At 40.2% G+C, this 16,290-nt stretch overlaps 1 protein-coding gene across 2 annotated transcripts in view; it reads left to right on the top strand.

Annotated features, from left to right (window-relative positions):
- The window catches only part of celsr2 (cadherin, EGF LAG seven-pass G-type receptor 2), a 76,635-nt gene extending 62,550 nt beyond the window's left edge, over positions 1–14,085 (top strand). The window contains exons 21-34 of one of the 2 annotated variants that reach the window (XM_080424778.1): positions 375–542; positions 1,256–1,379; positions 2,679–2,879; positions 3,481–3,655; positions 4,207–4,319; positions 4,456–4,535; positions 4,860–4,986; positions 6,612–6,722; positions 7,416–7,546; positions 7,709–7,794; positions 8,058–8,225; positions 8,574–8,795; positions 9,250–9,475; positions 11,382–14,085. In XM_080424778.1, the coding sequence (XP_080280904.1) occupies positions 375–542; positions 1,256–1,379; positions 2,679–2,879; positions 3,481–3,655; positions 4,207–4,319; positions 4,456–4,535; positions 4,860–4,986; positions 6,612–6,722; positions 7,416–7,546; positions 7,709–7,794; positions 8,058–8,225; positions 8,574–8,795; positions 9,250–9,475; positions 11,382–11,403 (1,954 nt within the window). In that variant the 3' untranslated portion in view covers positions 11,404–14,085. Of the gene's footprint in view, positions 1–374; positions 543–1,255; positions 1,380–2,678; positions 2,880–3,480; positions 3,656–4,206; positions 4,320–4,455; positions 4,536–4,859; positions 4,987–6,611; positions 6,723–7,415; positions 7,547–7,708; positions 7,795–8,057; positions 8,226–8,573; positions 8,796–9,249; positions 9,476–11,378 lie in introns of both variants that reach the window. The other variant, XM_080424777.1, reaches the window with a different exon arrangement.
- The last annotated feature ends 2,205 nt before the right edge of the window (positions 14,086–16,290 follow it).

Below are 16,290 nucleotides of genomic sequence, written 5' to 3'. Positions count from 1 at the left end.
TGCCTCATTCATACATGTTGGTGATTTTATTTGTGCTGAAAAAAATCGACCTTGTTATGAAAAGATTATTACCTCCCTTCATCGCCTCATTATGTTCGCGTTCTGTGTGGAATCGTACTCAAATCATAAAGCGTAGGGTCGCACTCAGAAATAAAAGTAACTTATTTTGTTGTTATTTTGTTGTTATTTTGTTGTTATTTTATTGTTATTTTATTGTTCCATATGCCTCAAGATGACAGATGTTTCGGATATCCAGACTTCATCAGTGTTTGTTTAATCTAATGTACTCATGACACAAAGCCATTTAAACGAATAATGACTTGTCAGTGTTGCTCACCCATTGTGTCTTACTGTCATGTATCTGTGGCCCACAGGGTGCCTAAGCGGCCGGTCATCAACACACCAGTGGTCAGCATCACGGTGCACGACAATGACGAGCTGCTGCAGCACACGCTGGACAAACCCATCACCGTGCAGTTCCGTCTGGTCTCAACAGAGGAGCGCTCCAAGCCCATCTGTGTGTTCTGGAATCACACCATACTGTGAGTGCACGTACACACACACACACACACATGCGCCTGCACGCACACACACACACACACGCACGCACGCACGCACGCACGCACGCACGCACGCACGCACGCACGCACGCACACACGCACGCACGCACGCACGCACAACACACTGAAATGTTCACCCTTGAGCTGAGTTAACATCTGTCTAGCCCTATGGTGAAGCCCGATTTATCCTTTGCTGTGCGTGCCAAAAATAGCCAATATACAAGCTCACAACGTGTCGCATCGCGGCGCGTTATGAGCTTGTATACCGGCTTGTATCACTTAAGCATTACTGGATGAGACAGTGTTTTCACATTGTTCCTGTCTGGGTTTTATTTTCAATAGGGCTGCAACTAAAGATTTCTTTTCATTATTGGTTTAATCTATGGTTAATTGAGAGCATAAAGTGCGGGTAAATAAGGTAGAATGGTAGAAAATCATGGCAAATGCTCATCACAAGTTATCTGAACCCAAACGGACGTCTTTGAATGTCTTTGTATCTTTTACCCACGCATCTTGACCTTTTTATAAGGCTGAACAAAGACTCACAGATTCACATTTTGGCAAAGCTGTAAATAGCACATGTTAGAAATATTGACATGATCACTAAAGCTTATCACTTATTTGATTGCACATTGTTTATTTGAAACATCGATCAATGAATTAATCATTTGCTTGTTTTCACCGCTGATTTTCAGTGCTGGTGCTGGAGGCTGGTCAGCCAAGGGCTGTGAGGTGGTGTTTAGGAACAACACTCACATCAGCTGCCAGTGCTACCACATGACCAGCTTTGCTGTGCTGATGGACATCTCCAGGAGAGAGGTACAGTAAGAGCTAGAAACCACTGTTGACCAGGTGTCCCTATTTTGGTGCACATTACTATAGCGTTACTGTCGGGCAGGAACCTCCATATTCTAACTTTTTGTGTTTTTTTTTTTTTTCATAAATTAAAAGTATTTTAAAGTATTTATTTTACTACAAACTCTATTAGCTCATTTCACAAGTTGGCTGGCACAGAGCCTCAGTCTGCGGCGCCTCTGCGCTGGTTAAATAACCCTGCCCTCTAGTGGATGACATTATTGAACTCTGAGAGTGTGTACACATGGAACCCAGTGCGTTTGGAAAGTATCAATACATACACATCCGTTCTGAATGGGAGTATAAATACTTAACAATAATTTGCACAGTGCTTAATCGATTAGTCTGATTAACCACTTAAGCCAAATAACCGATCTACAAGCTCACAACGTGCCGCATCGCAATGCATTATGAGTTATACATTTTCTAGCCTGGTAAACCCTCCCTCCGGAAATCTCATTTCTATTTGATTCCAGGAGTGAGTCTGGCCTGCCCATTGTGGGGGTTTCTAGTGGAATTACCAACTAACCGAGCCTATCAGCGTCGTCGCACATCGTTCTGTGATTGACAGCGACAGTTGGCCAATCAGGTGGCGAGTTCGAGTGAGCCCAAAACACGAACGGCAGCCATCTTTTTCTTGTCCGCTATATTCTCCGCTATTTTTTGACTTCAAAAAGCTCTCTAACTTCTATTTTGAGGCACGGAATTTACTTATAAGATATCGTTTGGATAGAATTTAGTTGTTTAACTTCATATATGTGGTCAATTAATCAATGACAAAGCCTATTTAAAAATAAAAATTTAGAGAACCGGTAGGGGGGGGCAGTGACACCCATGTATCCGAATAAGGCAACCCATTTTGGGCTTGGCCGTCTCAAAAGTCCCGTTGCGTCACATTAGACTGGTGAACTGCTGATTGGCTGAAGGGGAAAAATTATCATTGGCTGAAGGGGTTGTCAGTCAACGGTATTACTCCCGCCCAACTCCAGCCCACAGCCAATATTGCAGAATGGGCTATCAGGCCAGACTCACTCCTGGAATCAAATAGAAATGAGATTTCCGGAGGGAGGGTTTACCAGGCTATACATTTTCCCCCCAGTGGATTATTTTTATTCAAATCGATTATTGTTTTTTCCCTTTTTTTATAATCAATTAAATCGATTACTTCAATTAACTGTTGCATCCCTATAATGTACAGTACATCCTATATCCGTCCTCCTTCAACTCTGTCCTCTCCCCTTGTCCTGAACGGTTGCATTATAGAACGGTGAGATCCTGCCAATCAAACTGATCTCGTGGTGCAGCGTGGGCGTCACGCTGGGCTTCCTCTCCCTCACCACGTTGTTCCTGCTGTGCCTGAGAGGCATGCAGTGCAACAAGACCAGCATCATCAACAACGGGGCCACCGCCCTCTTCTTCTCCGAGCTCATCTTCATCCTGGGCATCAACCAGGCCGACAACCCGGTAAGAGATCTTCTCTCTTTCTTTCTGTCTACACCAAAGTTAGAATTCGAGTTTTGAAGCGAAAATACCAGATCTACAAGCTCGCGTTGTGAGCTTGTAGATCAGCTATTTTCACTATTTTTAGAAGAAAGATATTGGAAAAATCCACCCAAAATTGTAGGCTTATGTATGAAATATTTACAAAAACTAAGGAAATTTTCTTTATGATACACAGTATAGTTTCAATTATAGTGTTTTAGCAAAGCCTCATTTATTTCAGTTAACTAAAATGTTTTTTAGTTTTTTTTTCTGTATTTTGTTAGTTTTGGTTAGCTGTAAATAACCTTGCACCTCTGATCTTTTTTTAACTCATAATCTGTCTAACATCTGTATTTGTAATGAGGAGAGTTTCATAGAGTTGCCTGTTGTTTGCAATAGATTGAACTATCTTGTCTCTTAAGCCTGATGTACAGTATACTTTGTTGCGACGGTGTCGAAAATAGGCAATGTACAAGCTTGTGTTGTGAGCCTGTACATTGGCTATTTACGATGTGGCCACGATGCTCAGCCATGTATAAATCAGGCATGACAATGTTTCTCCATCTTTGTGTGTCTTTTGTAGTTTGTGTGCACGGTCATGGCGATCCTCCTGCATTTCTTCTACCTGTGCACATTCGCCTGGCTCTTCCTGGAGGGGCTGCACGTCTACCGCATGCTCAGCGAAGTGCGAGACATCAACTATGGACCCATGCGATTCTACTACCTGATAGGCTGGGGAGTGCCTGCCTTCATCACAGGTCTGAATCTTTGCTTTAACCAGCCAGCAGCACTCTGTGATACACGCTGAGAGGCGTGTATCACATGTGTATCACAGCATTAAAAGTACCAGAAGGACTTCAAAGTCCAAACTTGTTTTTGTTTTCCACTTTAACCCACTTTAATCACTATTTTGGGTATGCCATTATAGGCAAAATATTTTACAAACATTGAAAACAAATTCTCAAAAATGTTCATTTGTAGCACATGAGCTTATAGATTGGCTATTTTTTAAATGTGGCATAAGTGGAAGCCATACTTACAGTACAAATCCAAGCAAATGCAGAATTAGAAAACTCAGGAAAGTATTGACCTTTTGGCTTTATCCTTGAACTGTTTTTATATTCATGTAATAAGAATGAATGTTTGTTTGGGGGAGAAAAAAAGCATTCATCCACAGTGTACTATGCTGCCTCTCCTGGCGTTATTCAAACTAATCAGAAGTCATGAGAAGTTGGTAAGATGTTGCGTCTGTAAGATGTTGTGTCGGATGGAAGGTTTGATGCTGTGATTTGTGTTGGTTTGTTGCCAGGCCTGGCGGTGGGACTGGACCCAGAGGGTTATGGGAACCCAGACTTCTGCTGGCTGTCTATGTATGACACTCTCATCTGGAGCTTTGCCGGTCCTATAGCAATGGTTGTGTCGGTGAGTCCATTCATCTCCTCTCCTCTAACTTGTCTTGGAGTTTGTTCGTCTTTAATGGGGTTTCTTTCTTTCTTTCTTAATTAGTGAGAATGCTGTGTGGTATGTAGATTGATTGGTGTTTTATTGATTTCCACAGATGAACATTTTCCTGTACATCCTGGCTTCCAGAGCCTCCTGTTCAAAACACCACAGCTTTGAGAAGAAGCAGCCCCCTGTGTGAGTGGCAATGCTGTAACCTGAGTACAAACACACTAAACTACACTCACTGACCCTACTTTATTATAGAAGACACAATACGAGAGAGAAATTATCCTTGAAGCTCCAAACAGATAACATTAAAAAGATGTAATTGAAGTAAATAAAAGTAGACTACTCGTTTCAGAGATATTTATATCCACAATCATGATATTACTTGGAACAATATAAGCTGTACAAAAGAATAACTTTTTTTTTAAATCCTGAAGTTGTTTTATTCATCATAACAAAGCAATAACAAACTCCCTGCCTTTGTCTCGCTGCATGTAAACTCCATGTCTGCAGCTCTGGACTGAGGACAGCAGGGGGCGTTCTTCTCCTGGTTACAGTCACATGCCTGCTGGCCCTCCTCTCTGTTAACAGCGACATGATCATCTTCCACTATCTATTTGCTGGGTTCAACTGTGTACAGGTGAGCCCTCTCTCATATCATCTGCTGCTCACTTTGAAAGTTTTTTTAAATAATAACAGTAATAATAATGATGATGATGATGATAATAGATTTTATTTATGGACACCTTTTGGCAGTGGTGGAAAAAGTACTCAAATGTTTTACTTTAGGAAAAGTACAAAAGTATTGGTATCAAAATGTACTTAAAGTACCAAAAGTAGAAAGTACTCATTAGGCAGAAGGTCCCATTTCACAAGTTTTCAAATGTATAAAATGTAAATAGGGCTGAAGTGGGTAATGTATGTTTTCAAATAATAATCAAAATCCACAAAGTAACTAGTTACTAAAGTTTTAAAATAATTGTAGTGGAGTAAAACTATAATATTTGAGTAGAAGTAAAAGTACTGAAAATTGGAAATACTGCAGTAAAGTAAAGAATACCTAAAAATGAGTACAGTACTTGAGTAAATGCACTTAGTCACTTTACACCACTGCACATTTCCTAATAATGTTGACACTTCCCCTTCTTGAGATTTTCTGTGGAATTTCTTGACCTCCGACTTCCCAGTAACTGACAACATTGACACATCATCATAAGTCACCAGGTCATTTAGTGCACTGCTCCGTGGAAGAAAATATTCACTTTCACTATCCCACATTACTAAACCCGTGGTCAGGGACCACATGCAATACCTTCACAGACCACCAGTGGTCCACAGACCAACTGTTGAAAACCCCTGCTGTAACTGATTCCTGTCTGGCCAGCCCTCCACACAGTATTTCATGACTGCATGATGCAAACACTGTCAACATATACATCCGCTCGCGAAGCTCAGTCACTTGCAGTGGTGGAAAAAGTACTCCAATGTTTTACTTAAGTAAAAGTATTAATACTGCATACTGTTACTTTAGGCCTACACCACTGCATATTAGACACAAGATGCAAAAATAGCAACTGGTGTTCCTAGAAGCACCTTCACATTAAAATCCTCAATGTTCATTTCAAGTTAAACGAAGTATGAGTATTTGACTGAGTAGGAACATGGAAGGAGTGCACTCACAGAGCATGTGGACCTCACAGAACAGTGAGCAGGCCGGCTTAAACAGACGGGCTTAGAGAAGTGATTTGAACGTTGTAATGGAATGCGACTGAACTGGGGGAGAGGTGTTCCAGCGCCTGGGTGCAGAGCTTGAACAGTAAAATGCTCAGTGTTCATTTATCCATTTGTAACTCTTGAGAGTGTACAAATTCGTACATTCGTAATTTAACATACAAGATGTTGCTGTGTGCACACTGGTTCTCAACGTCGGGGGCCAGGGACCACTGGGGAGGTTCAAAATGGACACTTACAGGTCTGTAACTCTGAGAGTGTACAAATGTGTATAGTGTGAGTGTACATTTCTACACTCTCAGAGGTAAATTAACACTTTACAGTGTAGATTGGGGGTCCCAAAGAGAGAAAAAAATAAAGTTTTTTTCCCCCATTTGTACACTCTTAGAGTTACAGACCCATAAAGGTCAATTTGGACCCTTGGTGGACCCCCAGACCAGACATTGAGAAACAGTGCCTTAGCACCAGAGCATCCAGCTGCAGACTTGTGTCTCGTGCCTGACTGTGTTGTTTTCCTGCCTGTCTCTACCATAGGGTCCATTCATCTTCTTCTTCCGCATAGTCTTCAACAAGGAGGCCAGGAATGCCATGAAGTACTGCTGCAGCCGCAAACGGCCCGATCATATGATCAAGTCCAAGGCCTCTGTGAGTCTCTTAACTACAAATACCTTTGTGTGTAAAAGCTTGCATTTCTTAACACCTCTGGAATGTAGAGCTGAGGGTTTGAAACATTTCAATGTAAAGAACGAATGCTGCCTTTGGGAACCGACCAGTTATATCTGTCACAAGCTCTTAAAAATGCAATATTTATATGTTTTATTCAATGTATTCATTGTCACTCGATGCGTTTTTGAGAACGATTCCTTTGCGAACGCTTTAATCAAAAGGTTTGTTCATGAACAGAGATCCACAGTCAGTTGGCTATAAAGTGAAATAGCAGGAAAGCATTTAATCATGTGGATCTCAGGATCCACATGGGAACTATGTGGACGTCAGTTGTCTATGACTTATCTATGACTCCAAATTTGATCTATTATGATATTAAAGTTAAATATCTCAAAAAGTTGTAAATGTATAATGTCTGAGGTACTTATGTGGCCTACCGGCAGTGTGCACAAAACATTTGGCACTGATCAGTCCATTGGTTTTTAGATTAGCTCCGGACACACACACACACACACACACACACACACACACACACACACACACACACACACACACACACACACACACACACACACACACACACACACACACACACACACACACACACACACACACACACACATACACACAAAGGCACACAGACCAACTGTGTATGATTTTTCCTTTTGCCAGGCCTACAAATGTAACGCCAACTACATGGATGGCCGGCTGTACCACCTTCCATTTGGAGACTCCAGTGTCTCTCTGAACGGCACCATGCAGAGTGGAAAGAGCCAGCAGAGCTATGTTCCATTTGTCCTCAGGTAAGGAGAGTCCACAACGGGTTAGGGTTAGGGTTAGGGTCAGGCACAATGGTCACATCTGTCCCTGATGTCCCTGTTTTTGGCATGTCATTAAAGGCTAACATGTTAAATGTTTCTAATGATTGTATGGAGTGTAAATAATAATCATTCTGCGTTTCCCAGGGATGATGGACTTAATATCAGTCAACCTAATATTGCACTGAATGACCATGGATCACTTTTCCATGAAACTAAAGAGCATTTGGAAGGTACGTTTCTTTCTTTCTTTATCTCTGACTTAAAAGTAATGGCATTGTTTTGTTTTATAGAGATGGATAATGAGTTTAGGAAAAACAGAGCGATTTAGTCACAATACTCCATGTGCGTGTTGCATGTGTGTGTGTGTGTGTGTGTGTGTGTGTGTGTGTGTGTGTGTGTGTGTGTGTGTGTGTGTGTGTGTGTGTGTGTGTGTGTGTGTGTGTGTGTGTGTGTGTGTGTGTGTGTGTGTGTGTGTGTGTGTGTGTGTGTGTAGATCGTGACAGTGACTCTGACAGCGACCTGTCTATGGAAGATGACCAAAGTGGCTCCTATGCCTCCACACACTCCTCCGACAGTGAGGAAGAGGAGGGGCCTTACCCCGCAGAGGAATGCTGGGAAAGTCTGGCCTCCAATGTGGCCGGGAGACCACCACACCCACACGGTATATGATCTCATCTAAACCACAGTGTACCTCACCTATATAAAGTCTACACCGACTCCCACGGCTGTTTGTGTTTTATAAAAATTATGAATGATGATTGATTAAAAAAGGGATTCCCAACCTGTAGGCCGTGGCGTGAGGACATTGCTGTATGCCGTAGGCGCTCAAATAATTGACAAAACACTAAGATTTAAATCTAAACCACAGTTACCTCACCTACTCTATGACTCCCACTTCTTTGAACAAACGGCCGTTTGTGTTTTTATAAAAATGATGAATGACGATTGTATAGAAGTTGCCCAAAAGCTTCCGGTGGTTTCCTAAATGTCTTGTGTGGTTGTGGTGCAGATAACAACCTGGGTAATAATAAGCTGTACTGGCCGGGAGAGTACGCCACAGTGGTGGAGGAGGATGGTGACGGCCTAGCCGTGGGAGACAGACTGAAGGTGGAGACGCTGGCCAACGCTGACCTGGGTCCAGGCCGGGATAACAGAACCCAGCCGGACGACAAGGAAAACACAATGCTGCTCCTTTCCAGTCTGCCAAGCCTGCATTCGCACCCTCAGAAAGGTGAGCAGTCTGTTTGGAAAGTCATGGCGATTTCATAATGATCGGATTCATCCTTTTTTAATATATATATATCGTCCCTGTCGGGCAGAAACCTCATATCTCCATAATTCAACGTTTTATGTTTTTTTTGTAAATGAATGCCCTACTTTGTCGCTGGACAATGTCACACCAAACTAGCAAGAATAGCCCATCTACAAGCTCACAACGCGGCGCGATGCAACAGGTTGTGAGCTTGTACTTTTGACCACATTTTGATAGTGAAAGTGGTTAAGTGTGCCTGTGGGTTTTAAAAAATATTTAACCAATGAAAAGTATTAACAGGAGCTTGTGACTAAATTAATAACTACATTGGATGCACACAGGCTGTTTTTTTGCATTTTCTAAAAAGTAACCGCTTTGGAGATGCACGGTTTTACGCCTGACAGTGACATTAAACGGATATATTTAAATGCAGGTATCCTGAAGAAGAAGCAGCTTTCTCCAATCGCAGAGAGGAATGGCATCAACCGTATCCACAATGAACTCTGTGAGAGCGTCCCGGGCCCCACCTCGCCCCACAGCTCCACGTCCAGTGACACTAGAGTAGTGGGCACGTACAAACCCGGCATCCCTGACCAGCTCAATGGCGTTGCCATGAGCATCAAGGCGGGGACCGTGGATGGGGACTCGTCAGGATCAGAGTGAGTACCAGCTTAAGCCCACACACAGTAACATTTGGAGCGTACATTTTACTCAGAGGGTTCAAATGAGGTTACATTTATAATTCGGGATCTGGTCTTTACCTTGCAGTGTCAGAGATTACATTTAGGTTATAGCTTTTCATGCAAAAGGCCTTTACACACACAAGGGGTGTGACGATTAATCAATACAAAAATGCAACAAACTCACCAGCAAATATTCTGCATCAACATATAGTTGACGCCTCATTAATACAGGTTGATCTGGACACAAATAGTTACAAAATATATATCTTTGAGTGAATTAATCGCACGCAAATAACGCCCCCGTGTGTAAGGTCTTTTAGTCATATTAAAATGCCCTGGTATGATTCTGGGTGTTTAAATGGTTAGATATTGAACTGTGATGTTGTGAAAAGAAGTGATGTTTTTTGCATACGTTTTGGTGCTGCTGTCCTCAGTGTGATGTCCCCTCGTCCTCATTGTTGTGTAGTCTCTCACATGTCCGTCATTATTACCCAAATAGAAGCCCACCCTATTCCCAGCGCAACTGCAAACAGCTGACCCAGCACTCTGGGGAGTGGGGACATGCCTTATATACATACAGTACCTACCTGTATATGTGAGGCATGTGTGCAACTTGTTACTCTGTATGTTGACACGAGTAACACTTACGTGTATATGAAAATATCAACAGATCAATAATGACTAGGGATCTGCAAAACAAATGGAAGTGATCAATTATTTTACACTGTCCAATGGCAAATGAATTACAGTAATTACAGTATAACAATATAAATAAGTGTTAACTCTAAGAATCGCGTGCCGTGTACTCAGTTTCCAGCGCAGTTCCAGCCCTGCACCATTTGATTGGATCAAATGGTTCTTGCTTACAGCTGGTTCAGTTTAGATAAGAGATTAGAAGCATATAAGTTAATTTGGCCTGGTGGGGTAGGAGTAGAATCAAGGATTGAATCCAAGTGGTTCTAGATTCTGTTCCTCATGGCAATTTTTAGGGTAAGTGATATTTTTTGGTTAAGACAGAAGTGTTAAAGTGTAGAGTTTAAAGCTCTATTTTCTTATAGTAATCATTGTTACAGAGTGTTTTTCAACATGGGTCTCCCTGTCTCTCCAACTCTTTAGTAAACAGAAAATACATTTTCAAGTGGGTTGCTATTTTCATCCAATTTTAATATTATAGTGTTTTTTATGGTGTCCAATTTTGTCTACTCATTTCTTTGTGTTATCACTTCCAATTTGGATTTGGATTTTGGAATTTTTGACAAATTCGTATCCCAAGTTGAAAATGCATTTTCTGTTTACTAAAGAGCTGGAGAGACAGGGAGATACTGAACAAACATTCTATATCAATGATTATTATCAGAATAATAATTTAACACTTATTTTAACCAAAAACTAAATCACTACTGGTACTGTGTATGGTTAGAGTTAAGATCTGGAGAGGGCGTTCGGCATGGAACTGGGTTGGAATGTGCATACACGTCTAAGAATATAGTGAGATAAGAGTAAGTAGAGTATAGTAAGATATATATTTTGCAGTGAATCTAACTACCCCTCTTTGCCCCCTCTCTCTTTCCAAAAATCATAGATTTTTATACTTTAATTTCCGTTACTGAAACACTGATCCTCATTCAAAAATAACAGGATCATTGTCTTCAGATTGACCCATCATTTAGCATCTCTCACTCAAAAATGTGTATGTATGGACGTACGTACGTGTGTATGTGTGTGTGTGTGCGTGCGTGTGTGTGTGCGTGAATCATTGTCACTCATTTTTTCTCTCTCGTTCCTTTCTGTTCTTTCCTTCCCCCCTGTGTTCGTCTCATCCGTCTCCATCCAACGCATCCCTGTCCCATGTCTCCTCCTCCGTCCAACGTTTTCCCAGCAGCCATCGCAACACATCCATGTGACCCAGCTGACGGAGGGGTGTGTCTTTGCAGGTCATAGAGCCTCGCTCCTCGACGCCGAGCCGTGTGATGGAAAACTATTTAACAGGACATGTGCCGAGAAACTCCCCATAACCTGAAGGACAGTGGAACTCCCCTTTCTCATCACCATACTCTAAAGGAGTATGCAGGATTGTGTGTGTGTGTGTGTGTGTGTGTGTGTGTGTGTATGTGAGTGTGTTTGTGTGTGTGTGTGTGCATGCGTGTGTGCGTGTTTTGTTTAAGGATGTGTGTGCCAAACCTCAGGAGTCACTACACTGGCGCAGGCTCGAGCACACTAATAGGAATGAGTCTCATTCTCCCTTTAAAGAAATCATTGTTTTGTTTACATACTTGAAGCAATGCACTTTTTTTTTATTCACACTGCCAGGCAAAATCTGGCAGTTAACCTTTTTTTTTATTCTGGGATATGTCATTTTTGGAACAATGCAGAAGTCCATCGTTCTGGCGGGGTTCATCAAGTTGTAGGATTTCAAACATTCAGGGAATTTCCTCTTCATGCATAACAAGTTTTGTAATGTCATAAAGGTTTGTCTGTATAGTTTATGTTGTTAACTTTGTTGCTTTTTTAGAAACATTAGTATTTGTGTTTAAGGGAAGGCGCCAGTCTGAGGTTTGCTCCAGGGTGGAGTTGAGTCTCAGGTTCATTATCTGTGTTTTGACTTAAAGTTGCTCCTTGCGCATGGATTGCCCTACGGGCGCAAAAGAAAAGAGTGGATCATGTCCACAGACAGAGGAGAGGCAACACGTTGTCTCAGCTCTCTGAGAGACTTTCAGAACATTTCCATCCAGCTGTGACTTAAACTGTAAAACCCTGATTTTTTATTCAACTCTGAGGTGTACACTCACAGTTGAATGAAAGCAATATACGACCCTTTGGTAGAGGTTTGTATTGTGTAGTTACCGTGTCATTATGTGACTACACCAATTGGCGAGATTTATTGCGCAGTTGATTAGAAATTAATAATCAAAAAAACGCAGGACTCATTGACTTCCATTGTGCGGCGAAACAGCTCTCAAAGTCACTCTTTTTGCACATAAACGAATGCAAACCAAGCTGATTCTGGCAATATATAACATCACAAAATTCTACGCGGCATTCGTTTTAAAGAAAACATTTAACTTCCTATATCTCGCCAATTGGACTAGTTACATCATGACAAGATAACTACACAACCCAAACATCTACCAAGTGCCCTATTGCTTTAACACTCAGGAGTTTACAGTGTACCATCATACTGTGATATATTGAAACTCTCCAATCTGTGGTCTGTGAACTGGACTTGGACAAACGGGAAAGACAGAGAATCACTGTATTATACTGTATCTGCCCAGAACGGACGGACGGACGCTCCATAAGCTATTTCTCATTAATGAAGGATGTTTCCTGTGGCAACATGCTAATCAAGCGCTGGTGAGCTACCGTGTATAGATTTTAAGCTTGAGAGAGTGACTGCCTTCAACAGCACCCAGCCTTCATTGTGTCAGAACAGGGAGAAGGGTGGTGGACTTGTATGTCCGGATCTCATAAAGGACTCACCAGGACTTTTGATACATAAACTTTTGTAAATTATCGGGAGCCAATTTTTGTACGGACATCACGTGCTCCCGCTTTTCAACATTTTTGTCCAATGTTGAAATGCATTCAGATGACATAAGTGACTAAACAACTGTGTTTTATAGATTAGTTATGAAGCAATTGTAATTTTGTAAAATACTTAATGTAATACTTGCAAACTTGTGCTATAATATTTGAGCTGTATTCCAATTTTACTGTACAGAGTTGCCTGAAAGGTTTTCATGGAACATATCTTGAAATTAATCATTGCATAAATGTCTATTTACTTCACACAGACCAGTCCCACATACAGGGCCAATGCGTCTGTCTCACTTGGAAAAAATCATTCTGAATATGGAAAGAAAATAAGCTGTATCATAAATACTTGTTGCTAATTTCTGTATATTTTTGTGATCTTTGTGGATATTTTATTTTTGTGTACAGTACAAATCTATTCCTCCAATGCCACAAGCAACAACACCTCTTTCCGATCTTGAAAAGTGGAAACTGACACTTGTAACTACGACATGATTGTTTCTTTACTCTTGTGCCCATATTTTAGTTGAGAAACTGTTACATAGCATTACCCATGTTACCTCAATATTTGTGCCAAGTCATGTAACAACATTGTTTTTGTTTTTTTATCTGTACAATGTATTTTGCATTTGTTAATCTGCTGTTTGCTGATATCAAGGTGCATACTGCTACTGTACATACAAGTTGAGAGATCAACTCTTTGCCATTCGAGAGTCTAGGCTACAAATGCTAATTTAGATATACCTATAGAACCCTATTCATTTATAGCCTGATTGAATTGACATTGATCTGTTGTTACACAGATGAGGAGTACTGGACACATGGCGCTTACCTTCCTTTGCTGTTTTAAGCCTAATTTATACTACGTCAAATGACAGAGTATAAATTAAGCATGATTCAACATTTCTCCATTGGTTTACTGTTCTTAGCTGGCCTGTAAAAAAAAAACATTCATCATTATAGCGCCAAACAATCAAGTGCTTCAGAACCAAGACCTGTTATAGGTGACTGATGTCAAAGCTTTAGTGTTAACAGGGTAGACAGTAGAAAATGGCTGGTATTTTTCTATAAGGAATTGCTTTGTAAAGGATTTCACCCACATTCAATGAGTAAAACAGACAGACATAAAAAAAATCAAGATTCATTTTTTTTATTGTTACATCTTATGTAAGAGTACATATGAGTAAAATGTTTTGGTTTTAATGATGGTATTACTGTGCCTGTGGTCATATTGGAGAATCCAGTGGTGGAAGAAGTATTCAGATTTGTACTTAAGTAAAAGTAGCAATACCACAATATAAAAATACTCTGTTACAAACAAGTGAAAGGCCTGTATTCAACATTTGAGTTGAAGTAAAAGTACAAAAGCATTGACATTAAAATATAGTAAAATAGTAAAAGTAAAAAGATTTTCCAAAATCTGTCAAACTGTTTCGAAAATAGCTGATCTACACGATCACAACGCATCACAATGCAACGCATTGTGAGCTTGTAGATCAGCTATTTTCAAATACCTATGTATTGTAATAATAATCTAAATCTACAAAGTAACTAGTAACTAAAGTTTTCAGATAATTGTAGTGGAATAAAAAGTACAATATTTGCCTCTGAGATGTAGTGGAATGGAAGTTTAAAGTATAAAGAATTTAACTATTAAAGTAAAGTAAATGTACCTCAGAATTGTAGGCTATTTAAGTACAGTACTTGAGTAAATGTACAGGCTAAAATGATTATGATTGCTAGTTCACCCAAAAAATACTTATTTTCTATCAATTACACACTCCATGAAGCCTTGAATTCATGGAGATTTTTTTGTTTTTGACACATTCCTGAGCACAGACTCAGACATATTGGTTGGATCGGCGGTGCCACGTAGGTGTGAGGGTAGCGTAGCGGCCAGAACCTGAGTCTAGTTAGTAGAACATAATCACGATTCAAAGAACCACTTTTAGCACTACTTAGCACCATTTTTGTTTAGTGTGACATATGATCTACAGCCTGTAGATCATGTGTTTACCTGTAGACTACAGGTACTGGTGGAAAGTAACGATTTACATTTACTCAAGTACTGTACTTAAGTACAATGTTGAGGTACTTCCAATTTTCAATACTTTTACTTCTACTCATCTCAGAGACAAATATTGTAGCCTACTTTTACTCCACTGCAATTATTTGAAAACTTCGGTTACTTTGTAGATTTGAATTATTATTACAAAACATACATCAACCTCTTCAGCCCTATCTCAACTTTGGCTATTTTAAAATAGCCGATCTACACGCTCATATAATGTGTCGCCATGCGACGTGTTGTGAGCTTGTAGATCTGCTATTTTCAAAAGATTTTAATACATTTTATATATATGGAACAATCTGCATAATGAGTACTCACTTTGGGTACTTTTAAGTTTATTTTGATACCAATACTTTCGTACTTTTACTCAAGTAAATTCTGAATACTGGACTTTTACTTGTAACAGAGTATTTCTACATTAAGGAATTGATACTTTTACTTAAAGAATTTGAGTACTTTTTCCACCACTGCTTTAATTGGTCACTTCTACTTGGCAGCCTTCCTTCTACTACGTGATTTGTGTGAACATTATGCACTCTGGAGCTGTTCGGTATAAGCTGATAATTATAACTTAAGAAGATGAAAGCACTACTGAAAATTCTAGTCATTTCTTACAGGGTGCACAGTCAAGAGGGATTACCAGCACTCACAGAAATCATACTTTTATTTAATTGGCACAGTGCCTGAAGGACATTTTCATGTGTGCTGCTGGTAATCCCTCTGACAAGCACTGATAATTAGCAGTGGTGTAAAGTAACTAAGTACATGTACCCAAGTACAATTTTGAGGTATTTTTACTTTACTGGAGTATTTCCAATTTCGGTACTTTTACTTGCACTTCAATTATTTGAAAACGTTTAGTTACTTGTTACTTCGTAGATTACAAAACATACATTAGCCACTTCAGCTCATTATAAGTTTTGAAGATATATTACAAGATTTTCTTTCTATCCTTCCGACAGCCCTGGATGCATGTCAACCCCACAAATGTTAATTGTCTTCAATGTGCTTCTCCTCATAGCTCAACAAAGTCATTGAAATCACAATTTAACATAGAACCAAGATGTACTCAAATGCTACTCTCCCAAACTAGAGTAATAACATACTCATTTGCTTGTAGAATCTATGCTTTTAAATTGACATCTTCCAGCTAAAATCAGGAAAATACATTAAGGAATGACAATAA

Source organism: Gymnoscopelus braueri, assembly GCF_963280865.1.
Source record: "Gymnoscopelus braueri genome assembly, chromosome: 3".
NCBI classification, from domain to species: Eukaryota; Metazoa; Chordata; class Actinopteri; order Myctophiformes; family Myctophidae; genus Gymnoscopelus; species Gymnoscopelus braueri.
This window is presented reverse-complemented; position numbering and strand designations above follow the sequence as displayed.